The sequence below is a fragment of the Trematomus bernacchii genome, unplaced genomic scaffold (assembly GCF_902827165.1).
Source record: "Trematomus bernacchii unplaced genomic scaffold, fTreBer1.1, whole genome shotgun sequence".
Taxonomy (NCBI): domain Eukaryota; kingdom Metazoa; phylum Chordata; class Actinopteri; order Perciformes; family Nototheniidae; genus Trematomus; species Trematomus bernacchii.
In genome coordinates this window covers 3,047,437-3,074,903 of record NW_022987547.1, presented here as the reverse complement: position 1 = coordinate 3,074,903, position 27,467 = coordinate 3,047,437, and the positions used below count along the sequence as shown (strand labels likewise).

The 27,467-nt window shown below is 39.2% G+C and overlaps 1 protein-coding gene across 2 annotated transcripts; it reads right to left on the bottom strand.

Moving 5' to 3' along the window:
• Positions 1-4,384: 4,384 nt before the first annotated feature.
• sppl3 (signal peptide peptidase 3) lies at positions 4,385-26,746 on the bottom strand. Of its 2 annotated transcripts, none has more exons than XM_034123156.1 (11): positions 26,203-26,746; positions 14,489-14,566; positions 12,891-12,994; positions 12,661-12,780; positions 12,380-12,458; positions 11,477-11,589; positions 10,158-10,264; positions 9,324-9,487; positions 8,939-9,117; positions 8,617-8,726; positions 4,385-7,265 (listed from the first exon to the last, which is right to left on the bottom strand). In XM_034123156.1, exons 1-11 carry the CDS (start codon positions 26,226-26,228, stop codon positions 7,194-7,196), a joined length of 1,152 nt encoding a protein of 383 aa, XP_033979047.1. In that variant the 5' UTR covers positions 26,229-26,746; the 3' UTR covers positions 4,385-7,193. The 2 variants fall into 2 exon arrangements, with proteins under 2 accessions (XP_033979047.1, XP_033979048.1); XM_034123157.1 differs by having other exon boundaries at positions 12,909-12,994.
• Positions 26,747-27,467: the final 721 nt, after the last annotated feature.

The window sequence follows — 27,467 nt, the reverse complement described above, 5'->3', positions numbered from 1 at the left end:
TTGGTGTGATTACTGCAGCACCCCTTAAACATCTCAAATAGGTATTTTTGGTTTTCTGAAATTGGTGTTTAAATATTTGTTTGTAAAAAGACTCAAAGTTAAACCTCACTATGTAAGATAACATGCTGCAGATTGTTATGGTCAGTAACTTTTAAATATGTACTGTTCATGCAAAGCTTAAATAACATGTAAAACAATTAAAAGGATAACTTTATGTCCATTCATGGGAAGGGTTACCACATCAATGCTTTTGTATTTGGTTTCATAGAGGTTTAAAAGACAAGAAAGAATATTTTAAGCCAAACGAAAATAGGTTGAATTTACAGTTTTTGTTATTGTTCATATTCTTACACATTTAAAACAAAAGTGTTGGACTCCAAACACTGAGGAAGTTAAGCGAATTCCGACAAAACATAATTGATAAAATGTGTTTTATGTTACTGCTTTTAATCTTCTTTATACTTCTCAAATTAAACAAAAACAATGGCCACTCTATCCATTAGGTGATTATACAATAACTTTAGTAAGTAAGTTCATTTCAAATATAAGAGTAGAGTTTCAGAAAAAGCAACATGTGTATGTTTCTACAAGAACGTTTATCCAGTGGTTAAAAAAGTATTTGTTTAATTTTGACTTTACTAAAAACCAAAGTAAATCTTCTGCACATAGAAACTTCTGTTTTCTTACTTGTTAATGTGTCAATTTTATTTATGTGCACCAATTTAATGTTTTCCTCAAGGAGCTTTACAATCTGTACAGTTTATGACTCCCTGTAGACCCTCTACTCAGACAATGAAAAACTTCCCAAGAAACGCTTTGACTTTATATGCAACAGTGATAATGTCATTATGGGCCCCCCCCAACAGAGTTGTAGGATTAGCAAACAGACAAACTCCACTTCCTCAAACCTACACACTGCCCCTCAACAATATCCTCCATTAAATCAATTAGTCATGATCCCAGAGGATTATCACTCAAGTTTTATTGAGGCTCCAAGTCCACTGGTGGGAGACATCGATTCTTAACCGCTGCCGATAAACAACAAACCTCATCCATAACTCACAGCCGCCCGACCGGTGTACATGGAGCTTGTTTTTCCCCTTTTTCCACAGGATGAGTGCATGAGCAGGGTCCAAAGGCGGAAAAAACTCAACCCCATTAACTGAACTTCAGAGGAATTCCTCACTTTACATACGGAATGCACTTTAGGTCAAAGGGCAAAGGGCCAGAGGGGAATCCACCCGCGCCCAGGCAGGCAGGCCTTATTTAAACAAGCCAGGAATGCCTGGTTGGACGAGAGGAGAAGAAGAAGAAGGGGAAGGAACCTCTCTGCCATTAACATGAGCAGGGGCCACCGCCAATAAATACCAGCACTTTTTAAATTACCTGCACTGGCTGACTTCATGTGCTACTGCCTCTGAAATTTATTGGGAGCTTTTCCTGGTAATATATTTACCAGTTAGACCTGGGATAGATGTTTGCCGCTGTGATAAAAAAGGGTGAAAGAAAAACACATATGTGTTTAATGTGTAGTGCAGGTAAAGGATCCTGGAAGTGCAGTCAAACCCCTGAAACATACACTTCCTATTTGTCCTTTATGTAGCTTTAATGTGGGGAAAATCCTCTTATTCGTTTCTTCCTGACAGAATCAAATATATTCTGTATCCTGCTGTTTTTTTATGGCTACACCACTACATCAAATTCAAGTATCTGCAACTTTTAATACACATTTCCCCAAATGTTTGCCATGTTTTTGCGATCCCAGACACATGTGGTACATTTAGCAGCTTTGGGATCTCCTCTCACATTTCTTTTTAAGGTTTAAATGAATAAAAACCTTTAATGTACTGCAATATAATTAATGATCCTTGTCATGTTTATTTTATGAGCTGTTTTAATGACTTATCATTAGAAACAATTCCTTGTATTCTTGCCGTCAATTTGCCAATCAAAGACAAATAAGGTGTTTCTATCGCTCTAAATAAAAACCTCTCCCTCTGATTCCTGCAGTACTCGGTTAATTGTAACTGCCCTATTACCTGCCCGTTTGTAATTTAAGGATCAAATGGTAGAGGACCCTACAAGCGCCTGTGGATACAAAACCCTGCATTCCGAGCGTGGGCTAACCTCTCAATTTTTAGGACCATCTCGCCAAATTTCCTACAAATGACATGCTACAATCCCCATGGCCGTGGTGGAATTCTGTCCCCTTCAGGGCTTCAAAGCTGCGCAGGACTCATGTCCCATCTGGCCAATAGGTGAAGAGGGGTGGACCCTGCCTGCCTTGACCTCACCGACCTTCCCCAACCCCCCACCAACCACCCACCCAGAGTCCTGTTCCTCATCCCCCCACCATCCATCCATCCGGTTGCAGCAGCCTGTCAGTCAGTGGCTGTCTGTTTGTCTGAATGTCTGTCAGTGACAAAGAACACTCTCAATGACTGTAATCACATTTTCCAGAACAGTGCCATTACTGATGCTCTTCCTCATTCTGGACCCCACTCATACATGAGCAATGAACAATGGTGGAAGAAGTAATTAGATCCTATACTTAAGTAAAAATGGAAATGCTTTGGTCTGAAAATACTTAATTACAAGTGAATGTCCTGAATACCAAATGTTACTGAAGTTAAAGTATTGCCAGCTAAAGATTCTTAAAGTGTTGAAAGTAAAAGTAGGCTACCCGTTTTGCACCATGGCTGTTTTGAAAGCATTATATTACTATAGAATATTAGACGACTTTTAATTGCTTATAAATACATGTAAGATCATTTAAATGTGTTAGTTTTTAAATATTAAGACAATTTTAGTTAAATATATTGGTAGTGACGTAGGCCTACTACATTAGATCATATCAAAATGTAATATGTTTTTATATGTAAACAGCAGCTGGTAACTACTCATTTGAAATAAATTAAGTGGAGTAAAAAGTACAATAAAGGAGTAGAAGTATAAAGTAGCATTAATTGGAAATACTCAAGTATGAACAAATAGTAGGCTACTTAAGTTCAGTAGGTTACTTGAAAGTAAATGTACTTAGTTACTTTCCACCACTGAGCTTTTACGTGTCATCTGATAGTCTTACAGACCTGTCAATGAATAAAACAGACAAAAGGTTTTACATCCGCCACATACGAACCCAGAGAGGAGATTTCAGTATTTATGGATGTGGATTGATTCATTCTGCAGCAGCCTTCCTGCAAACTCTTGACTCAGCGCCTTTGGTGTGTCATTGAGGCAGCCATTTTCCCATGAAGGCTCACGAGATGTGTCCCGGCCGCTGCCCTGCAGGAACCAATTACCTTTCTTTGATGAGTGCAGGCCTTTCATTTAAATTAGCTGCCCGATCTAAGATGGATTTATTTCCTTCTATTGTTTTTAATGACCTGCTGTTTCTCACGTCTCATTGGAGTCTCGCTGAGGAAACATGAACTTACACTGCTGAGTGTGTAGCATGTTGCTACAGATAAAGACAATGCAGCCCAAAGATGGCTATTCTGGATGATGAGCTTATATGCTTAATGTTGGTTGACATTTTCAAATATAACAAAAAAACATTGAGAATTGTGTGTTTGGGAACAGAAACTGTATCAGGACTTTCGTCATTCTGAGTTCTCTAACTGTGTTTTCAGATATTTGTGCTGTGTCGCCATCTGCTGGACGACATTGAATCAGCACGGATTGATGCATCTGCCGGTTAAAAGACCTTTGACTTTGCTGGTGTCTATAACTTTTAACATACTATATCCCTTTTTGTTCAACAGACTATACTATGACCTTTTTCAACCTACTATAATATGACTTCTTTCATATATTTTCTACGAACATAGCATTACATTTTTCTTGATATTTTAGCCTACTCTATTATTACTTTGTTCGACATAGCCTACTCTACTCTAACTTTTTTTCTAATAATCATAACAAAATAAGACCTTTTCCTTGATATTTTCAAAATACTACACAGTGACTTTTTTCACGATATCTTGAATTTATTTTCCTCATATTATTCCATATTTTTCGAAATACTAACCATTACATTTTGTATGAACGTTTTCAACATGCTATGACCTTTTTTGACAAACTATATTAGGACTTTTTAAACATATTTTTTTCACATTTTGTGACATATTAACAATATCCTTTTTTCAGATACTATGACTTTATTTTAGACGTACTATACTATGACTTTTCAATTTACTTCAACATTTTCCCTTAGTTGGGATGACTATTATTTATGTGAGATGTTTTCAAACACTGGTTTGAGTGGTATTTTATAAGCTTATCACGCATTTTGTAGACGTTTGATTTGAAAAGCAACTAATGCTTTAAAGTTAATGTAGTGGGGAAAATACAAGCGAGGTGACCCAAAGAAAAGGACACGGTGTTACAGTTAGAGTCATGTTTATTTACAGCAGAATCCTGAACAAGGGGAAAAAGGGTCAGAGGGAGCGGGTTAAAAGGAGACAAAGTGTTTTAGATGAAGCGCTTCAGGATTCATGTTTCACTACACAGTTCTTAATTTATTTATTCACCATTTTTCTATACAGAATCCATTCAGCTGTAATATCAATGCACCAACAGAGCTGGAGTACTCTGCTGGGGGGGAGGAGAGGTGGAAATAAAAATAAAAATAAAGCACTAAAGAAAAAGAAATACAAACAAGGTGGGTAAAAATAAATTCAATTTCTATAAAAAAAAACATTTTTGTTGTTATCACCATGATCGTCATCAGTTATTTATGTATGTACATATACACACATATATATGTATATATATGTATATAAATCTATATATTTCCTTGCCATGTCCATGAAGGGGGCTTGTGGTTCCAAGATGTCCGAGTTTAGACGTCCCAACCTGACAGCGTTCAGGTCATAATATTCAGCTTATTGAACCAGTCAGAGCTGACCCTGGCAGTCTTTCTGACCTGCAGCTTTAGTCCCGCCCACTGACGCTGCCCTGTAGGCGAGCTCATAGGTCCAGTGCCTTGGTGTGGGCCAGCAGAGACTCAAAACTGCAGTAGCCCAGTCGATGCAGTCTGAGAAATGATACACTGTACACATAACATGCACGGCCAGATAGCATAAAAAAGTAAAAAAAGAAAAGAAAAAGCCAGCAAACTGCGTCGTCCATAGGTTTCTTCGACTTCCTGCCGTGCGATCGCTCACACTTTTTCCAGTATACATTAGATATTAACTGACAAGCACCACAAAAAAGTGGAAGGACAATACAAAAGATTGTAAGACTGTCAGGGACCAAAGAGTGACAGAAAAACATCCTATGAGTTATTTTCTTATTTCCATTTTGGATCTGAGGGGCATGACTGATTTTATCCCCTCCCTAAATCCAAACGGACGTTATTATGTGATGATGACACACTCTCAAAACACATTTAACCCTCATCTCCAGGCTTTGAGTCCGAACGTTCACAATAGTCAGGTCTTCATCGACTGAGGTGAAGTTCAGGTAAGATGTGCTGTTGTGCTGTTCCACTTGTTAAAACGTATAAAAAGTGATCTCATATAATCATGCTCGGACATTATACATGTCTAAAATAAGATGCTTTTAGTGTTAACATGGCCTTAAATACATGTAGGTTGTGCACACAAAAAATCTGTAGAAAACCCAGCATGATGTATGGTGTGGTTCCAAGATAAAAAGTAACATAAAATACCTTAAAATTAATTCAACATTCATTTATTTGAAAAAAAAAAAACACTGTTTACATTTCCATCTGTCCGCAGAAGGACCGTTAAAAAGAAAGTGACCCCTGTGGAGTTTTTCTGTCAATTTGTACATTAGACACAAACCATTCGTCATGTGTTCATGACAACGTTTGATCCAACACGCCCAGCTCAATGGAAACCTGACTATTGTCATTGTTTTTTAACATTATCATGATTCAAATTAAAAGCGAGTAAAACAATCATTCACTCATCAGTTTCGTTCTCTCATACACACACACACACACAAATGCAAACACACTCTAACATGAGAGCAGGAAACTAACTTTTTCATCAACCAGCCACCGAGGCAGATGTTTTTTTTCATACCAAAGATCCATCAGCTACATTTCTATCACAAGCCAACAAACTTTAGAAAACAACCTCTAAATGATGGATGCTCACCAGTCGACTCGAAACAACTGGCAGACAAAATTCACCAAAATTCGGCTGTTGGCTGACGTCAGTTTCCCACCCTGTTCAACATGCTCCCGAACACAAATACAAACTCAAGATACCGCAAATACACATATATACAAATAGAAGCAGCCCCTCAAACGCTGGGGGCAGCTTAACAATTTATAATGCATCATTTCTTTATATGCCAAGAATAAAACTTTTCTAAATAAAATACATAGTTATCTGTGTGGGGGGGGGGGGGGGAATGGGGACAGCAGATGGACAGAGAGGAGGAGGGCGGGGCTCGCAGGAGTGTCAGAGGGAGCGCTGGGGAGAAGCCATTGTGGTGGGATGATGGGACAGATGAGAAAAGCAGGGGGAGGGAAGGGGGGAGACGGATGGAGGGGGAAGACTCTTCTCCTTCACTGTGTCGCTGCTCCCGAGCAACGTCCTGTGCCACTGCAACACTACGCCTCTTCTCCGTTTGTTTAAATCGTTCCATAATAATAATATTAATATTAATAATAAGAATGACCACGACAATGCTAAAAAAAAAATATATATATAAACCCCAGCCATGTCTCACAACCCTAAGTCCACAAAAAGGGGGAGGCCAGGCCCTCGAGTTCATCTGAGTCGGTGTAAAACAGAGAAGCAGAGAAAAGGAGGAAACGCAGAGAGAGACAAGAGGCCTGACGAATGGAACGAGGCCTTTGGAGGGAAGTGGCAAAATAGGACTAACTATAGAGAAGAGAAAAGGGAAAAAAGAGAGGAAGGGGGACAGAACAAACACAGCGTAGGCAGGATGTGCTATGATGAAGAGGAAATCAACAGAAAAGAGGAAGCGGAGATGAAACAGGGGAGGATGTAGGAACCAGAGATGAGTCGTGTCGGGGCGTTGTGATCCACACACTGGTGTCCTTCTGAGGGTTTTCACAGAAGATTGGCGGAAAGCATGAACAAGTGATGACAACATGGCCTCACTGTGAGTGTGCCCTCTCTCCTTCCCTCTAATAAAAAGGTAAAGGATCCGCAGTCCTCCCCGCACTGGTCAGTATTTCCCAGGGTGCATCATACCTCCAGGAAGCGGGAGCTGCTGGTCTTGGTGTGGAAGGGCTCGGACCACATGCGCCGCAGATCCCCCTGAGGAGCAGACGGGAGACACAAAATGAATCAAATGTTCGCTGATCCTTATCCACAGGGTCAGCCAAGACAACTGCTTTTGACTCTTTATTGAGGTAAAGAAAGAAAAAGTGTTATATTTTCTTTTATTCTACGACTTAAACTTAGTTTTTAGCCTTTAACATTCCCTGAGGTAAATCCTTGATGTCTAGTGACTGCCTAATCCAACAAAAAGGAAAAAGGTTGTGAGGAAATCATGAAACGCTTCTTTGTGGAGGCGTTCTGTTAAACTGATCTGTTGGGTTTTCAATGTAACAGTTTACAATCCATTTCCAATACTTCAACAGATTAGAAATGAATCCCATCTGCTACAGCCACATTTTTGGGGTATTTGTATATTATATGTGCAAATTACATAATTTCAGTTATAATTAAAATACTCTAAAAAAGTGTAATCCATCTGCACAATAATCCTTCATGGATTATTCTGCGAAACTGCTACAGCTGAACTAAATCAATTTTATTTATATAGCCCCAATCACACATTTGCCTTGGGGGGCTTTACAGTCTATAAGGCACACTGTCCTTTTCAACCCTTGCTCAAGATCAGGGGTTCCCAAACTTTTCAGCCCGCGACCCCCAAAATAACGGTGCCAGAGACTGGCGACCCCTGTCAACGGGCGGGGGGGGGTGCTAGTGAATTCATTCAAGTTTTTCGCACTCTCGCGGGAATATCTCCGCAATGGAGCGAGCTTAAGTTTCACTTTCGATTGCATGATTTAGCCCAGCGCAACACCTTCGTCTTCATGTTGCCACTTGTTTGTACCATTTTCAGGCGATTTGTAATCTGTTCTAGAAAAACTATGTTTTTTAGGATTTCAAGAAGCGTATAAAACAAACAATGGATGTATTTCATGAACATTTATCCATGCTGGAAGTAGATTTATATGTTTTAGGAGTGAGATAGAGATTATTATCTAATATATGCATCCAATGAAGCATTGCATGAAGTCTGCTGATGATCAGAGGCTGTTGTTGGGGCTGCATAAACGTTTTATTTTTGTTTTGTAGGCAGACCATGCAGGCCTCAGAGAGTTAAACTTGGGCCTGCGACCATAGTTTTACTGTATTTTGTTTTGAAAACAGCGGAGGTTTGTGTCGTACTACATGCGGTGTGTTTTGCATATCTCTCAGTAGTCTGTTGTCTCGGACATAAACTCCGTAATAAATGTAGTCTACATTTCATAAGAGGTGTAAAACCTGAGAGCATTTTTTCGCGACCCCCACTTTGGGAACCCCTGCTCTAGATAACACAAAACTCCCAAAAACAAATTGGGGGACAAAAAATGTGGTGTGTGTTGCTGTCCTGTACCTTCAGGTAGGCCATAGTGAGCAGAGGCAGCAGGGTGAAGGGCACCAGGTAGAGCAGAGCGGGCTGAGCAGCACGGTGGATCCTGGAGGCCACAGTGGCCGTCAGCAGACCTGGAGACAGATCATTGTTAATCACATGAGAACTGTACGTGTTCTTTATTTTAAAATATACTCCAAAAACCTGAAGGGAAAAATTGAGATTCGAAGAACAACACTTTTTGGGAGACACATAACTAATGGGACCCGCTTACAGACAAGCTTCACACTGAAACAATGAGACCCTTGACCTTTCACATCCATCCTTCCATTGATTGCTTGCTTACCCACAAAGTATCCGACGAGAGTGCAGTGGAAATAGGAGACGCGCTGCATGCGTCCGGAGATTGGGACTTCCCCATTGGCCTGCTTCTTGTAGTTGTCATAGCGCAGGACGAAGCATAACAGCAGCCCCGGCATCACGATGTCTCCGATTCCCAGCATTGAGAAGTGACTTCCTGTGGAGCTGCATGGATTGGAACAAACATAGAAATAAGTCGGGAAGATCTAAAAACATGGTCAAGAGTAAGAGCCCCGACGAGTCATGGAAAATAAATACCAAGTACATATTGGTCCAAACCAGATGTCAAATCTGACTATTGATATGTTAGCCGCCTTGTGGAGCTGTAATGCTGAAATTGCAGCAGAAAATACAATTTCCATCACTCTTACCTGGGAAAGACCAGTTTTCCAGGTAAGGAGAGGCGGGGAACGTCGCGGCCCATCCCAGGTCCCAAGTGGAGCTTCCTGGAGAGAACATCTATGGGATTTTCAGCCGGCTGGGTGGCAACTTTCACCATCACATTACTATTGAAGATGTAGGCTGAGAAGAACACCTGGAGGGAAAACGCAGAGTTAGGCTGGTAATATTGACATATTCTCATCTCAATTTCAACAATCATTTGGTGACACTTGTGTTAGCATAATTAGCTGAAGGTGGTCATTGCTTTTGCGATTTGTGCTCAATGAAGGAGCTGATTCAAAAGTAAAGACAAGGCCAGATGTAGCTAATAAATCAAATCTTAATCTATAGGTACCAGGAAAAGACAGCCATAAATAAATGGATTTTGATATCTCAGAGGAAATTGGGATGTTCATCTCAATGTTGGCTCAGTGAGACGGATCCTTTTAATCATTCATCTTGTTCATTTCTGTTCATTAGTGTTGAATTTTGTGTTCAGCTATGATGGTGATTAATGCAGCAATGCTTACTACCCGGTTCCTCCAGAACACACTGCTACTTGAAAATAGAAACTGCATCACTTCCTAAGCAACACATCATCTGGCTGGCAAGGAGGTATTTGCTTGTGTATGTTTAGAATGTAAGGACGTCCTTAAGCTGTATCATTACTATGTTGTTAGATGTGGGATAAAGGGATAATTTATGTGGACGTTTTGTTTAATGAGTTTGTCCTTGTAAACACGGTCTAGCTGCTGTATCTCACAGCAGGGTCTCGTACGTCAGCTGTGACGGGGGGGGCAGTTATGGATGGGAGCATGTCTTACCCAGAACACATCATAAATGAGCAGTCCTGACAGCAGCAGGCAGGAAACCTTCAGACTGGGGAGCCGCACGAAGGCTATCATGGCGACACACAAGCCCATCGCTAGAGCTGAGGGGAGGGAAAACACAAGATATCAAAAACACAGTTCTGCGTTTCAGCAGAAATACGCTGAAATTAAACATGAGAACTAATTCAAGCACATTCATTTAAGAAACATTAATCACTGTGCACACAGCCTAATTAATTAGCCAGACTATTCTGATGAAATGTTGTGCTAATTCACTTTTGGGTGCACGAGGAAAGAGGATAAGAAACAAGAGAGTGTTGGGACTGAACATGAGCATGATAGGCTTTGAATGCACAGATGGTTTGAGTCAATAAAAGCACATTTCACATAATAAATGTTTGTGTGTATACTCGCCATTATCTCTAAAACAACCAGCACTTAGGCCCTAAGCACAATACCTAACTGCTGCTAATGCAATACTTGTCAATGTTAAACTCATGTATGGTATTTCATTTTGTATAGATTTCCTTTTAAAATATCATTAAGTATGCCGTTAAGTGGATTGTGAAAAACAAAAGGAAATTAGATTTCATTAGACCGGCACAGAATAAATGCCAGAGGGGGACAACATTATTTCACTTGTTCTCATGAAAGGGAGACACGCAGTATGTCCAGCTTGTGTCGAGGTCCTCTTAAGATTGTGCATATTTTATGAGTCATTTCCAATTCAAATGTTTCATATTGTGTATGTTTCTTTTTGATTATGTGTAGCTTTTTATGAGGGCCGCATTGTTCACATTTCTGAAGAAGACAGTAATGTTTGAAATGACGTCAACACGGTCAAATAATACAAGTGCACACACCCACATGCTTTCCTCTGCTCAGCACTAAGATTACAACTTTGATCAAGACCAGTTAAATGCCTGTTATATAGCAGCTGACTAACTGTAGTGTGTTCTTGCTGTATTGGCATGCATCACCCTGAAGAGCCTGAAAATAGTGTTGCTCAAATCTGCATATCGCATGAGTCACAATGTCAAGCTCCTTCTACCAAAAGAGATGATGGAAATTGATCTTTTGTCTAGAAGATTAAAAAGGCTGAGTACATATTATGTTATTCCCAGAATCACAGTTAGCAGCTATGCTAAGAAAACTCCCCACACAGTTAAATACATCTTCTAATGGGCAATGTTAGGAGAAATGTTTCACAGAATACAACCTGCTGCAGAGCTATTCTCTGGAAATATGGGAAAGAAACTGAATGATTGTGAATGGAAACACTGAGACGACAGTCCTGAGAGTGAGTGACGCACCGTCCATGAGGAGCCAGTGTCCAGTCAGTACCCAGATGAGCACCAGGAGAACGGAGAGGGAGAAGGACAGGAGCTCAGCCAGGGTGAAACGCCCACAGCAGCCAAAGGAAATCCTGCAATAAGAAAAACAAGAGACACTCTTATCTAGATCGCACAGAACTAAGCTTAGTAAACATAAGAGATGTAGGGAGAGATCTGTGGGATTTCTCAGCATCAGAAAATGTGAAACATGCTGGCTAAACAGGCCAATACATTTGAGTGGTATTTCAATACTTGACAAAGAACAAGTAGGATGAGAGAGCATTGACTGGTACGAGTGAGTGGAGATATTAAAAGCCAGTGAAGAGGGTACAACGATTCATCCAGATAGTTTTGGCTAGCTAAAACTGGTTACACTGTTATTGTTGAAACATCTGAAGTGTTTTTTGTTGTCTACCTAACAGCTTCAAGTGCATTGCCACCTCCTTCTGGACTGGAGGGCTGCTGACCTTACATTTGCATATAGCTAGAGAAAAAGTCTAAATTAATCTGTCTTAAATCTCAACTGGATTTGATCTCAAAAGACAAGGGGCCTGAGACGAATACATGTGCAATATATAGCCTATAGAGGTAGGAGACTGTGAATCTGTAACGAGAGGAGGCGTTCATATTGGTTATCTATAGGTGTGTTTATTGTTGGTGGTTCCTTGTGCTTAAGATGTCCAGACACCTGAACCTAAAAGCTTTTAAATAGTTTGTTCATAGGGAGAGAACATAAATGTTAAAGGGCATATAACACTATGTACTAAGCGAATATAGTACATGAGCTTTTGAAATAGTTTTAAGACATACAAAACAGCATGGAGCAGTTTAAGCGACAACATACATGATCCAAAGGCACCTATACACATGAGATTTCCTTACTTGTTCACTGGGGCGCATGGTTTGGTCACATACTGGCACATTGGCAACAAGAGGAATGCAAATGCAATTGTTGCAAGAACTGAGGAAGAGAACAAAGCACAGCGGTGAACAAAAAAAAAACCACACTGCTCGTTTTATGTCAGTTTAATGCGGCAGCTAATGTTCTTTACAGTTTTAACAATAAACGCAGATAAGAGGCCTGTCTCAGTGTGTAACTACTGAGCAGAAAGGTGTAATCCTACCGCTGTGGAGTTTTTTGTGTTACGTGGAGGAGCGCTCACCTGCAGTGCAGATGGTAAAGACCACCTGTACTGAGTCAAAGAAGAAGAACATGACTAGCAGAGACACTGAGGCTCCTATGGGCAGGAACAGGGCCTGTGTGGAGTCTATAGTCTGAATACCTGCAAAACAATACACACGAGGAAGTGAGGAGAACTTAAAGATACAACAAATGGTTATACTTTTATTTCCAAATAAATCTTGCGTCGGGGGTTTTTTTTTTTGTCCTTGCCTTGTATGTAACACTCACTGTTTGAGTTGCTGTTATTAAAAGACCCTGGCAAGGGGTTCCCATCTTTATCCTTCTCCTGGTTTTCACAATCCATGTTTAATGACCTGCAGGGGGAAGGGGAGGAAGAGCAGGAGAACGTGTTAGACTCAGTAATCACAATCTCAGAAGCAAACGGTGGATATGAGGCTGTGTAGGAGACTTCTGTTCACTACAACTCCTACAAAGCGCTAGCTGTTATTTATAGACAGATAATAGCTCTGTCAATGGAAGATGACTCAGTTGGTCTTTTCATACGTTTGGGGGAAAAACAGCCTTTCCTTTATGTTGGGAATAACAGTAGAGGTAGTTGAGAGCATTCTTTCTTATTTACTTCAATCAGTTACAAAAGAATGACGTGTGGTTAAAGTGTTGAAATGATGACTACATTTGGCAGACCTGCAGACACTTAAACCTGAAAGAACTTCCTCACATCAACCAACTAAATATTTTTATTTCCTTGCTGTGGTTCTTTCCTGTTCATCTCAGACAAAAGTGAAAGTCTTAGAAAAAGTGTATTTCCTCTTTATTGCGACATGTTTTTCCTCCCTACAGGTGAAGGCCTTCATCACAAGACAGTTTGGCAAACATAGTTGCTTTGTCACATTAGGAAAATGAAAGAAACCTCTCACATTGCACGATCTGTATTATTATTATGTTGCATTGTTGGAGAAGCCTGTGACATAAGATTTTCAACAACATAATTACTCTGTAGCTATGTCAGTTTGACAATAAAGAACCTTGAACCTTGATAAATCTTTAACCTGTTGCGTTATGTAGCAAACAACAGAATTTCCAGAAAATCTACAAGGGAACCCCAGCTAAGTGCATGAAACCTTTTTTTCAATATCTAGCTTTTAAATGGATGGAAACTAAATGACTGTGTTATGATTTCATCTCCTGACAGCAGCAGCTGCAGACTGTAATGAGCTCAGCTTGATCTGATCGGTTCAGCCTGAGGATTTAAGCCTGTGAAGCCATTTACTTGATCATAAGACTTATCTAAAAAATGTGTTTTGTCCTAATGCATAAAGCAATCCAAAATCCATTAGGTGTTGGTTCTTTCAATGCAGCAAATGCACCAAAATCACATTATGTGTAATGTTCACCGGGTATCTTGGACCGGGAAAGAGTCAGACATGGATGCAACGAGTGGTCTTTTACCAGAAAATGTGCATTATTACTAGATTGAACCCTCAGGAACTGGTTTATGTTCCAAAATGAGACAATACACCATGACACTTTGAAGCAAAAGCTTTTGTAAACAAAAGGCCTTTTGTTGAGAGTGGCAGTCATAGCAAGAAGCCTGTGACTGAGTTTAAAGCATCAACTGTTATTTTAGAAATCACAATAAACAATTATAAGATGTCTTCAGTGATTGTCATGTTATATTAAATGTGTTTTCCCTTGTGTTAAATATGTGTCCATTCTGCAGTGATGCAAGAAGAAATTCAGACTTGATCTGACAAAGTTGTTTTTATCGTATCATGAACTTCTGGAGGTTAGAGGTGTAATAATGCAAACAAGGTGTCTTCTGTAAGTCAGTATTTAGAGACACTCACCTGAAGCTGCCATAAACGATGAGGAGGATGGAGATGAGGAAGGTGGACACCTGGCTGGAGTCAACTAGGGAGTACGCCCTGGAGAGGAGAGAGAGATACAAACAGGAACATGAGTACACGCGTATATGTGGTGATACTAGGGCTGCTCAATTAATCGTATTTTAAATCGCAATTACGATTTTGGCTTTTGCAACGATTATGAAAACAACAAATCTAAATAAAACGATTTCTTTGAATTTCTTTAATTTTTTATTATTGGTTTTTCAGTTGAATTATACTTAAAGTTCAGGATAATCAACTGTTTTCAATAAATGGATGTTTTCAAAGTAAATGGATAATCGTTTTTAATAATCGTGATATCAATTATTGACCCAAATAATCGAGATTATGATTTTTGCCAAAATCGAGCAGCCCTACGCGATACTGCAAATTACCTTTAGTGTAATACTAAACATAAAAGTACACAGTGTTTCTGAGTCTAAACATGGTCAGTTTCCATAACAACGGCCGTCAAACTGATATAGAGTGGCGAAGTCCCTCCCCTTCCGGTTGAGCCCCATGGGACCTTATTTCGGAAAAGTTATGCATTGAAGTCAATGGAGAGAGAAAGATTATCTTTCGATCCCGTTTGAATTGTGCCACGAATTACACATATGATGTTTGTCAATTTAAAAGATAATTTTGCAAGTCAAAAAAATAAAAATGTGTCGTAAAACTGTGAAGTAACACATTTTTTTGTGTGAAACGCTAAATGAACTACATCTCTGGTCAACCACACACGTCACCAAGATGGCCGTCACTACTGTCTTGTCAACAAACGATTGACTATCACCACAATGAAACACGTCCTGAAGAATGTCATGCAAAGCTGCCTGCCTGCCTTCCTTTGATTCTCTCTGAACTGCCTGGTCGTTTTAATGTTTAATGTCAACCATTTGTGCAGATAGCATGAAGTAGAAAAGATCGCCGATGCTAACGTTAGCGTTAGCATTTCTCCCCCGGAATTAAATGGTGTATTATAGAACGATCACACCGGTGACAGTACTATTCAAAGGGTTCACGAAATATGACTACTACTCTTACTGTTTAACATTTTGGGTTACTTAATGTTACTTCATGTTAAGGCTAATAAAAATGACAAGGCTGTAATGCTAACTAACGTGCTAGCTACTAGCTAGGTAGCTAACTTGATCAAGCCACTCCTGGTCGTTTCATCAGACGGGAAGCAAAAGAACGAGCAAGACCCATTGCTGGTATAATAACAACCTGGTACTAAGCACACAGGCATCTTGTTAAAGTTATCTTATCTTAGCCAGCGCCATATAGATAGATTATATCTATATTGCGCTGACCTTCGGTATCTGAATGGTGGAGGAAAACAATTGTGACATCACTTACGCGACTCTGGGATTTGTAGTCTTTCTAGTTACGTATTTTTCATAGTCTTATATTTCAACAGTTTTACGACAAACTCTGACTTTTTTGACATGGAAATGATTTTTTAAGATTGACAAACATCATATGTGTAATTCATGGCACAATTCAAACGGGATCGAAAGATAAGTTTTCTCTCCCCATTGACTTCAATGCATAATTTTTCCGAGATAAGGTCCCATACCCCGGAAGTAAGTGGGAGGGACTTCGCCACTCTATTACATCGATTAATGGTAACAACTTGCATTGTTTACTTTTCTACTCAACACACATTGTCCCTTCCTTAAGTTTCACATGAACAAAGTAAATGACGCATTTTGAAAAGACTCCAAGATTACAAGCCCTTGTTAATGTGCTTCCTCCTTTTGTTGGTGCTGCCAGGAATTCAGTTAGCAGGCAGCGATTTGATATTGATGATTATTGTTGTGATTTTTGGAACTTGTTTGTGAGCATATTGCCGATCCATTACAAGCTGAGGTGAGAGAAAAAACACATTTGTTGATGGTCTTCAATCCCCATCTGATGCACTCAGATTCCTGTCATCCTCCAGATCAATTCAATGTTTCCCGACTTTGTTCTTTAAAGTTCAATAAGTCACTTTAATTATTTATTATTATTGAAGAGGGAAATCTGTCCCTCTGCCATTTTACCCTGCATGAAGCTTCTCCAAGAGAGAGAGAGAGAGAGAGAGTTGGCCAAAGGACACACTTTTTGTTAAATATCACAAAAGACTGTTTCATGAATATCTGACTGTACATCTTTCCTTTCAAACAATGCAACTAAATGTATTCTATATCACACACACCACCAAGCAGACTTTGAAATACAAAACAAATATGTCAGGTTATTAGCTGTTGAGGCTAATATCCCAATCGAGACAGTGAGTCATGAGAATGATTGGCTGTTTTTTGCCACAACTTAAATTCATATTATGAGAGAAAACAATAGCATGAACACCTGCGTAATAAGTTCTAGCCTCGGTTTAACTGTGCAGGTATTCTCTTTTCCACCTACTTCATATTCAACTCCAAAATACACAATATCAGATCAAAACCATTGTGTCACAGTTCCCTCTATATTTTTGATATACCACATGCTGTAGAAAATAAGAAAAAAGGAGTTTGCCAATGGTAATTTCAGTCAATCATTTCAGATGCTGCAATTTGACAATCCCACATCGGTCGGGGGCATTTTATCACCACTACTTTGAATCTCTGCAGGCACAGGGGACACATTTCCCCCTCCAGCCAAACATACTTCCACAACCAAAATTGATGTGTGTGTGTGCGCCGGATATAATGTATATATAAAAAGGGAACTGGGCCGACTGTTATCAGTGTAGTCAAATAATAAGACAAGAAGAATTTACAATGCTTTTGAGTGAATGCCTCAAATGATATCCAATACAATGTGAATCATTTTGAATCCCCGCTACACAAATGCTGCCGTTAGGACATAAATGTGTTCCCAGAGAACGGTGGGTGCCACAATTACACCAAAACAATTCAATAATAAAAACGGCAAAAAAACTTTTGAAAAATCTACAGTCATACAGTTAGAGAAGGGGTTTATTCTGACAACGGTTTGGTCTACTTACTATTAATTAGGCCTTTTCACAGTTATAATGTTTAATAAAATACCTGAGCAAGCTGAAATGCACCAGCCAATACTGTCAATACAAAAAAAAGATCATACTGTTCATGCAAGACATTCCTTCTAGAAGATTTGTCATCATCTCTAAACTATATAATAGAAAACAAAATACAGCATACCAGTCTAGGGCTGGGCGATTGATCAAAAACTATTTTTAGTTCAAACTAAACTGCATTCCACTTCACAATTATACTATACTTTTGTTCCCTTTCTTTTACAATCGGATCTAGGACAGCTTGGTAAAGCCCGGGGTGAGGTTGGTCCACACCCAAACATCATCACTTCCTGGTTGTTGCTGCACCCCTCTCTAATTTCTATGGACACAAAGTTCTCCATAGATCTAGCCTCTTAATTGTGATATCAAAGATGTTTGCCACAGTCAAACAGCTCTAGTCTGGGTTTATTTTATCTGCAGACATTCATTCATTGACTCAAGTAACACAGTCAACATTAAATTCTGCAAACATCTTGAATCCTCTTGCAATCTGTACATGTTATTGTGTTTCGTGAGACTGACTTGAAATACTGAAGAGGAGCTGACATAAGCATATGCTCAGCTAGGCTTATGTTAAAAAAAAGAGTATTAATACACTTTAGATTGAAGATTAGGCATCTTAGTTCGGGTTTAGGAGTGTTATTTCTTGAAAAAGGATGAATCTCGCAGCTCATTTTAAAGTCGGTTAAACAGTATAAAGAAACAGATTTCCATGGATCTCAGAAACAAGAGGCTGTAAGATTTTACATCTAACCAATCCTAAAATGTCTCTTGTCAAGACATGTATGATCAGGCTTCTAGTTTGCAGACTGGTGTTGTGTCAACGCAGCAAATTGTTCCCATATAAATGATCTGGGGGCTTGACGTAGCGTAGACTTGACATTCAACCTTATAATGCAGGCCTTTTTCCGCGGCAAAGACAAGGCTGCCATTGTGAAGGCTGCCTGCAGTTTGGAGGTGCAGGTTTGACCCCGACCCTGACCTGTCTGTCTCCGTCTCTGGGTGAGGTATGCATGTTGAAGTTAAAACACACAATAAGACTAGTGAGCCCCAATAAAATCATCATCATCTCAGTCTGCACTAATGCATCATACACAGGAATCTATAAGCCATCAGCTGAGCCATTTGTCTGACTTATCAGCTCTATTCAACCCAGTGAGGACGCTGATATCGTTTTAAATTGGTATGAACACTATCATGGGCTGTGTTGGAAACTTTCCAAATCTAGCTACTTCGTGCACTATATTTCACACTGTGCCATTTTATTTGAGTTTCTGAATTCAATATAATGCACTAAGAAATGTCCCTAAATGAAAATAAAAACCCTATTGTGCGTTTCAATACCCATGCTACCATTAGTATGCAAGACAAATATTGTTGAAATACATAGAATTACACGTGCAGTATGCCAAACATACCAAGATGTCCTACTGCATTAAGGTGCAATTTGTAGTATGAGCACCAGCATAATTTTCTGGCTATTCTGAATCACAATCCATAGCACAGCAGATATATGAGTGAGGGGGTCAAAGTTTGAGGCTTAATGTTATGAAGAAATATCCCAATTGTATGCATACTAAGTGCAACAGTATATTCTTTGTAAGTGCAGCTGCAGTACATACTTAAAGGAAAGAGAAAGTATACAACTGGGTACGCAGACATAGGATCCAAGGTCTGTACAATATGTTTGCTTAAAATCCCATAATGCAACCTGTCACATTTTGGTTACACAAAACTGCACTTGTCTTGCATATATGTAGGACATTATGTTACTGCAGTACATTAATGCCAAAGATATGTTTGAGGTAGTTAATACAAAGACACACGATCACATAGTTTGTCCTCCACAGTTTATTATTCAACTGTATATGTCACACTGTATAAAGGGTAAGGTATACTTAGCAGATATTTTGAACTCGTATAACCGTAGTGGCCTCAACAAGTCAGCATTGTGTGGGCTATATCAACCACTTTCATTATTCTCAAATGATTGAGAGTAATAAATGAGACAAAGAGACAACTCTCAAGAGTGTGCAAAGTGGGCAGAAAGCCTTACAAGTCATGATGACAGATGCTCCACACAGGAAAACCACATTGGCAAAAAGGAAGAAAGAAGATGACCCCCGGCAACACTGTCATAACGACACATAACAGGATCTTTGTTTCACTACAAGTTACTGTTCTTCAAAAATAACCATAGAGTTGAACCAGCATCTGTAACAGTTTCTTTTATTTTTCCAACTACTACACTTTCCTTTGTATCAGTTTGATTTAGTGAGCTCTGGGTCATCTTTTTTTTTTTTTTAAAGCAAAAATGTCTCCCAGTCTAAAAGTGTAGCAAGCACCTTAATCCTTACTTGGTGAAACAACAAACTGTGAATATAAATGGTATACCTCTGCAACATTCAAATAGCAGACCCTAGCTATGAAACTTTAACATAGAGGATAAACAATTCAATGCTCTAAAAACAGTGTTTCTCAAACTTTTTCATACGAAAAAATGGTTTTAACCAATAAAAAAAACACTCGCGGACCACCTAACTCCACAAATATCTAGAACAGATTACAAATCGCCTGACAATGGTACAAACAAGTGGCCACATGTGTGATGAAGGTGTTGCGCTGGGCTGAAACTTAAACTCGCTCCATTGCGGAGATATTCCCGCGAGAGTGCGGAAAACTTAAATACATTTATTTATTTCAAATGTGAAATTTTACCAATATACTCACGGACCACTAGGGGGCGCTCACGGGCCACCAGTGGTCCGCGGACCACACTTTGAGAAGCACTGCTCTAAAATGTAGCTCATGAGTTAGTGGTTTGCTCAGAAAAGGTTATTCCATTTGGATAATATTGGCTAGCAATGTACTAAAAAAGGCACTATTGTGATTCTAATAAGTATACATACTAGGGCCTGCAACTAAACTGAGCCCTTTCCTGCTGCTGGCATGGATTGAAAACCATTTCAGTTTTTTGAGTATCGCCGGGCTGCATTACTAGCTTTCTTCCAAGAGACAAAAGCCCTTGCATAAAAAAATTCTGTGCTGCAAATCATTTCTCATTCTGGTGGCATGTGACGCAGGAATTCACTGTTTCTTTGTGATGCTGATGGGAGGAAATAAGGCAGAATCTCCTGTCTTTTTCATTCATTGAGTAGAACAGAAATAACGACAGGGTTTCTAAAGTGGGAGGAGGGGACTTGTAGTTTACTGTGGAAACAGAACACTGGGACAATACTGCATCATGTAGCTTTGTCCAATACAGACTTCTACTTCATGACTCAAAAACACACTTGGGCATCTTTACAGATTTGTCAAAAATACAAATAGGCCAGTATACTTGGCCCCGAATGTAGGTCACAACAAATGTGACACAAAATGACAATGTTTCTATTTTTGGCTTTTAAACCAAACAGGTTAAATGTCTTGCCAACAGTTTGGGCTCAAGCATTAAGAAAGTGATTAAGAAAGTGACCTTGTTCTTCTACACGCAAACACAAATGATGTCACTGCCTCACTGTCAACACAGCGGGCAGATAGAAAGCTAGTTTAATCTACCACGGCCCTAATTCATATTCTAGTACCGAACTGGTTCGTCTGAAATCTGCGCACAGAAGCCTGTAGAACATGGGTGAGAGATGAATGGAACATTTAAAAACAAAATACAATCCCGGACTGTTGAGGGCTGGATGGCAGCCCAAAGTGCCATAAGACGTCCTTGTTCACTGACAGACTAGGTTTTCAATAACACAATTCCAATACCGTCCTCCATCAAGCCCAGTTGCATGCATGACTTGACCACTAAGGCCCAGGACACCAGACCACAATGAAGACTTTTACAGATGCTGCCATGTGAGGTCTCAATATCTAAAATAATATCTAACTCAGGTCTCACCAGATTATACACATGGAGATAAATTACACAAACTGAAAAGATTGGGAGCCCCTGGCATTAACAGTACATTAACTTTACGCTCAATATCATTCACCTCATCTTGCATTAGCCACTGGCTGGATTTGCCGCTGGACCTTGAATTGGGAATTAACATTTATCTGCCTCCACTTTCTCATTCAATTATGGATGTAGTGGGAAGAACAATTGTATCTGTGATCAACGGTGACCTCTTTGCCTCCAAGAAAAGAAGTAGACCTCTCCTGCGTAGCTTCTGTGTGTGTTTAAGGCCCTTCCCTGGTTTTATTTCCCTGTTTGAAAGAGAGTTGATAAGGAGTCAGCGTAGAAGTTGATTGAAAAGATTGACATAAAGGGCATGTGAGGTTCTGGGTCTATCAGCAGCCCAGAGGCACAACGATGCCTTGCAGAATTATGGCTTTTAGAAGAAACTAGGGAAAAGACACATCAATATTCGCTGCTGGTCAGATATAAAACAGAATTCCAGATTTAATCATTTTGTTAATTTTCTTCAAAGCGAATGAACATACATAAGCAGTACAGGTTCAGCCTCAAAGTTCAAGATGTATCAGGCTTTTGTATCTTGAAATGTAAACTATTAAGGCTTTGAAATTCTGAAGGCTAATCTTGAGTGAGGATTCGGTTCAAGGCATAAGACACAGATGCTTCAGTATTCTGTCAGATTTAAACAGATCAATAATGTCCTTTAAAGCATTAGTAGCGAGTTAATTCTTTACATGTAAAAAGGGATGTAAAAGAGAATATGTGAGGTTTCTTGCTGTCATTTGTCTTCTGTAGTGTAACACAGATGCTTATTAGAAAGGACATCACTAGATATTACTGTTAATGAGGTGAATCGACTTATTTTAAATGTGAAGTCAATTTCAACATCTCTAACTTTTTTTGCTCTGAACGTCTACTTAATCGGTACATTTATAGAAAGGCTAAATTTAAATTAGATTGCACGATGGATAGTCTTGATATTGGGATTAAGGAATTCGATTTTAGTAACCATGTTATTCAGATTTTTTCTCAAATGAATTAACAAAAAAGGAAAAGGAAATATACATAAGGACTACTTCGCAAATATACATAATTTAGACCTGCAACCATTGCCATCCAAAACAAGCCATAGTCTGTGTGAAAACACTACACATTACACGCAGCATAATATGTGTTTTTCAGTTTGATTGATGTGGTTGGTGGCTGCCCTGTTTATACTGAATATTATACCTGGCTGTGCGGGCAGAGTGGGTTGACTGACTAACAGCGAGAGCTCGGTCATGATAACAGAATGTTTTTGTTCACTCATGTGTTATAAGAGCGCTTTCTGCTACTTTACCAACAAACACGCTTATCCACACCACCAAGTCCTGTTATCCATATGCTTAACAATGCGTTCAACTGAGACGCTAAACCAAGCAAATGCACACAATTGGGCAATAATAGCTACTGCAAAATATAAGGATGCAATTTAAAAAGGGCCGATTTTTTATTTTGTTGATACTTGGTCTACCAGCGATAGAAAATAATGGTAAAATGTGGTGGTTTCTTAGTAAAGATTTTTTTTTTATCAGACTAAAAGCTTTCACAAGATGGCACAAACCGGTTCATTGACTCATTGAGGTTTCTCAGATACAAAGAGAAATGTATATATAGAAAATGAAATAGTATATGGGTATAAGGCCAACCAGGTCGGTCTGCTCTAACCTAATGTGTGATTGTGTGATTCCTGACGCGTGTCTTTCAGGAAGCACTACTTTCACAATTTCACCTAAAATGGGATGGTTTTAAAGTTCTAACCCACACAGCATGCAATTGACAAGCTGCAAAACCTAAATAAAAGGAAGTGAAGCTAAGAGAAAAAGACCCTAATTACAAATGGATAACCCAGTGTTATGTAACATAAAGCTATCTATATTGGTTAGCATTGAACTGAAACTAGCGCCATGACAGTTAAAAGGGGCAACAAAACACTACTTGGCAGCTTTCAAACAAAACTGTACATTAGCCAGTTGATCACCACAATGCTGAGCAGGGCTTGCCGTGGTTTACCTATAAAATGCTGCCAAGCCCAGCATCCAAACCAAATGCCTGCACACAAAGTAGTTAGCGGACTGTGTCGTCTAACATTTGCTTTGATCAAATACCACTAAAACAATTTATAACAATAAACAATATTTAAGCCTCTGATTGTTTGCATTGGTGCTTTCAAGCGTCATATGGCTAAAGATGTGAGGGCAGAGTAACAAAAGCAGACAAAGCTGTCCGATTAAAATGTCAAAAGACTGGATGAGGCTGTTTTAAAAGCACTATGCACATTTAAATATAATAAATAAGTGATTTGATGTAGTCATCACACAGTTATCTAAACATGCATTAACATTTCTCAACCACAATTACGCCAAATTAAATGAAGGGTTTTTAACTCCTGTATAAAGATGGATATGATGGCGATGTAATTTGACATTTATTCCGATTTACAGCCTCCAAAGTCTTAGATGTTCATACTCGTTTACAACCTAATGTCTGTGAAACCAATTAAAATGTAAGGACATAAATAAAAAAGCAATAGCTTGTGTCAGTGTTGTAATATTGTAGATGATGGTATGTTTATGTGCAGTGCAAAAAGATTGCCGATTCATTTTAAATCAGTGACTGTCTTAGTCTTTGCATAATGCAGTGGTAAAATGTGACTTATGATTTGTGGTTCTAAAGCCACATTTGTTCAGCTTTAGTATAGTTGAAGCTTCAGCTGTGTTTGCCACCTTTACTCATTATTCATCTCTGAATAATCTTCACTGACATTTAGGCAAGTCTCACACTAAAGATTGTCACTGTCCTAATAGTGTAGTAAAAGAGTAAACATTATACATGCGATTTCCTGTGCATTTCCTCTCAACTTTATCTTAATGTAATTTGCCATCACTTTTTTTTAACCTAAGGTTAATTATCTAAAATCATAAGCCTCACAGTCCACCATTGGACAGTCTTGAAAGTTGCAGTGCATTTTGGGAAGGTAAAGTATGTCGAGAAAGCTCACAATTTATTGTCAGAAATTCTTGTTTGTAGTAAACATTCAGGTATTTCTTGCTTACAATATAAGCCTGCAAAATGTTTCCAATTTACAAAGAATGTCACATTGCATTCACTGATAAAACTACTGCTGTTTTATTAAATGATAAATATTGATAGTTACAATTGATGTCATAACAATTCCCCAAAACCTCAGTGAATGTCTTGAGTATTGTTAAAGGTCCATCTTATCTTAGAATTTAGGTTTAAAAAAAAAAAAAAATGTATTTATTGTCAAAGCATTTAATATATTCATTGCTATCGGGATGTTAAGAGCATTCCATGGAATATAACAAAAAGTGTTTCTGAAATAAATTACATACCCCACCTTTAAATAAAATATAAAAGGCCGTCAATACTAACAGTTAAAACATGTCAAATTTCTATGTTAATGACAAAACGTTGGCATATTATAACATCAAAAGAGAAATGTTTTAGTGGTTGAGCACTTTGGATGTATGACAGGATGTTTATCAAAACTACAATGACACAAAGCTCCTACACATTTGTCCAAATATAGTAGAAAAAAAAACTTTGGTTAAGCTGTCTCAAACCGATACTAATCAAATCAAACAATGGATGGGAAAAGAATAACAGGACTGAAATTCCAAAAATGATTCACAAAACAATGATATAAATGCGAGTTTTACAAAGCCAAGACATCCACACAGCCTTTCTGTGGAGCTCTATCCATAAGCGAACGTAGGTCTGCTGTTGGAGTTTTTGGTTTTGACTCATACATAAGAAGATGCTGCATTTAAAATAATCATGACACATTCAACCCGTGTTTTCGGGATCAAACAAGCATAATTTGGCCTACATTAATTAGCTAGGCCTCAATAAAAAGTCAGGACATATTCATTCAGGGGGGCAACGCATTTCGGTGATCATCTCTTTAATCTATTCTCCACCAAGCACTACAATTCAACTGTACCGATAACCTGGCTACAATTGTGTATATCTCACAATTCTGCAGACATGTTTTGTTACAACCTATCGTACTCGGCAGTGTCAATCTCAATCTCAAACTGGCATTTTGGGACATGACTGCGATGCCAGTTAGCTAGCTTAGCTCTACGGCAGAACCTTTGTTATTGTGTGCAGCGGGTCGACGACGGCCAGCAAGCCATCTAATCAGCTAACAGCCATTTGGTGACACAGTTAACGTTTAATCATCAGCTTGACACTGTCATGCAACGTTCTGCTTATTGTGAAACATTACGATTTACAGAAAGCTAGCGCTGTATAATTGAGCGAACGAGCCATTCACCAACTGGCTAACCAATGAGCTTATCAAGCCGTTAGCCAGGCAGCTAGCTCGCTCACAATAGCACCATTGGAATAGAGCGATGCTGGGTTAGCATAGCGTCAGCTGGTGGAGCTGATTAGCCGCTGCTAGCTAACCAGCCTGTTCAGGTTAGCTGTTAGCAATAACTAAGCTGCAAGAGAAAAAATTAGACGAGACATTTGCGCTCTAGACGGTGATACATGCACCTGAATGCATCTATGTCAAGAGCCACGTATTTCCGTGGATTGTCAGAAATATAATTCATTGGTTTAGTGACCTATATGATTCGGGCTTAGCTGTAGTAGCTGCTAACGTAGGTAGCCACTGCTAATCGGTAGCGCGATGCTGTGCGCACTCACCAGGATGTGTAGCCCTGCTCCGCCATATCGCCGAAAACAGTGGGGTCCGCGACTGTGGCTAACACAGATTCAGGTCCCGGTGACAACCCGATGGGACCTCGGAGAGGTTTTCTGCTTATCCTTCACAATCCAACGTCCTAGCAGTTCCTTTTAGGTGACAACATAATGATACATCCCGGCGACAGCTAGTAGTCACTAGCTGAATATCTTGCAATTGAAATGGGAACGATGGTTTGCTATCGTTAGGTGGACAAGACAAAGCACCCCGAGAAAAAAAACACTGATGTTATTTTCGTCAGTCTCGCTTAATGTCCTGCCGTCACCCCAGCCGAGAAGGCTCGGTTTCCAACGATGCTACACCCACTGTATATCCATATTCAGCACGATGTATCCAGGTTAATTTCGGATATTCCTCAAGTCTGCACCCCTAGCTGTTATGGAAGACGTTCAGCTTTGTTTTCTATGGCGAGGAGTCACGGGAACGCGCAAAATCGCCCTGCCGTAGAGCTTTACAAGTAGGACGTGCACTGAAACGCTTGCAATGGTTTCCCTTCAGCTGGCAGCATTGCAGCCTATCATATGCACCTACAACTGGAGTCGTTACGTCGATTTAAAATGTAATTTATGGTTATACATATCTAATTCATTGCAGAATAATGTGACATAATTGCGAAAGATGATTTTTCATTACTGACAACATACTGAAGAACACACATCCCCGCGGTACTAGACTCATTTGAATAACTATAAAGATGAGAAATGGGTTACAAAACCAACATTTTGTGAACAAATTGCGAGTTAATACAAAGGGTTATACAAATAGCATCTGGGATAAATGTGCTTGAGGTCTTTTACTGTATATTAATTAGCAAAAAAAGGGTAGCCTAAATGGTTTACAGAATAATCGGGTACAGTTTATTTTAATCAAAGGCCCCTGGTCAAAAGACACATACATTAGGATGTTATATAAACACAGTAAGACCATAAGAATACAAATACACATTATTAGGGAATTTGGTGTATTACATTAGCCATTGCAATACAATATATTAAACATATTATGCTCTCCTACATTTCCTTTTCTATGTTTTAATTGACAAATACATGTTGTGGCGCCCCCTTAGGTTGATCAACGTAAATACAAATGAATAGTCAAATGGTGGCTTTCATTCCCCTCTGTTTGCTAAAAATCAACTATGTTTCACTTAGGTTTTTGCAGATGATTAATGGAAAGGCAAACAAGCACTGCAGTGCTGCCATTAGTC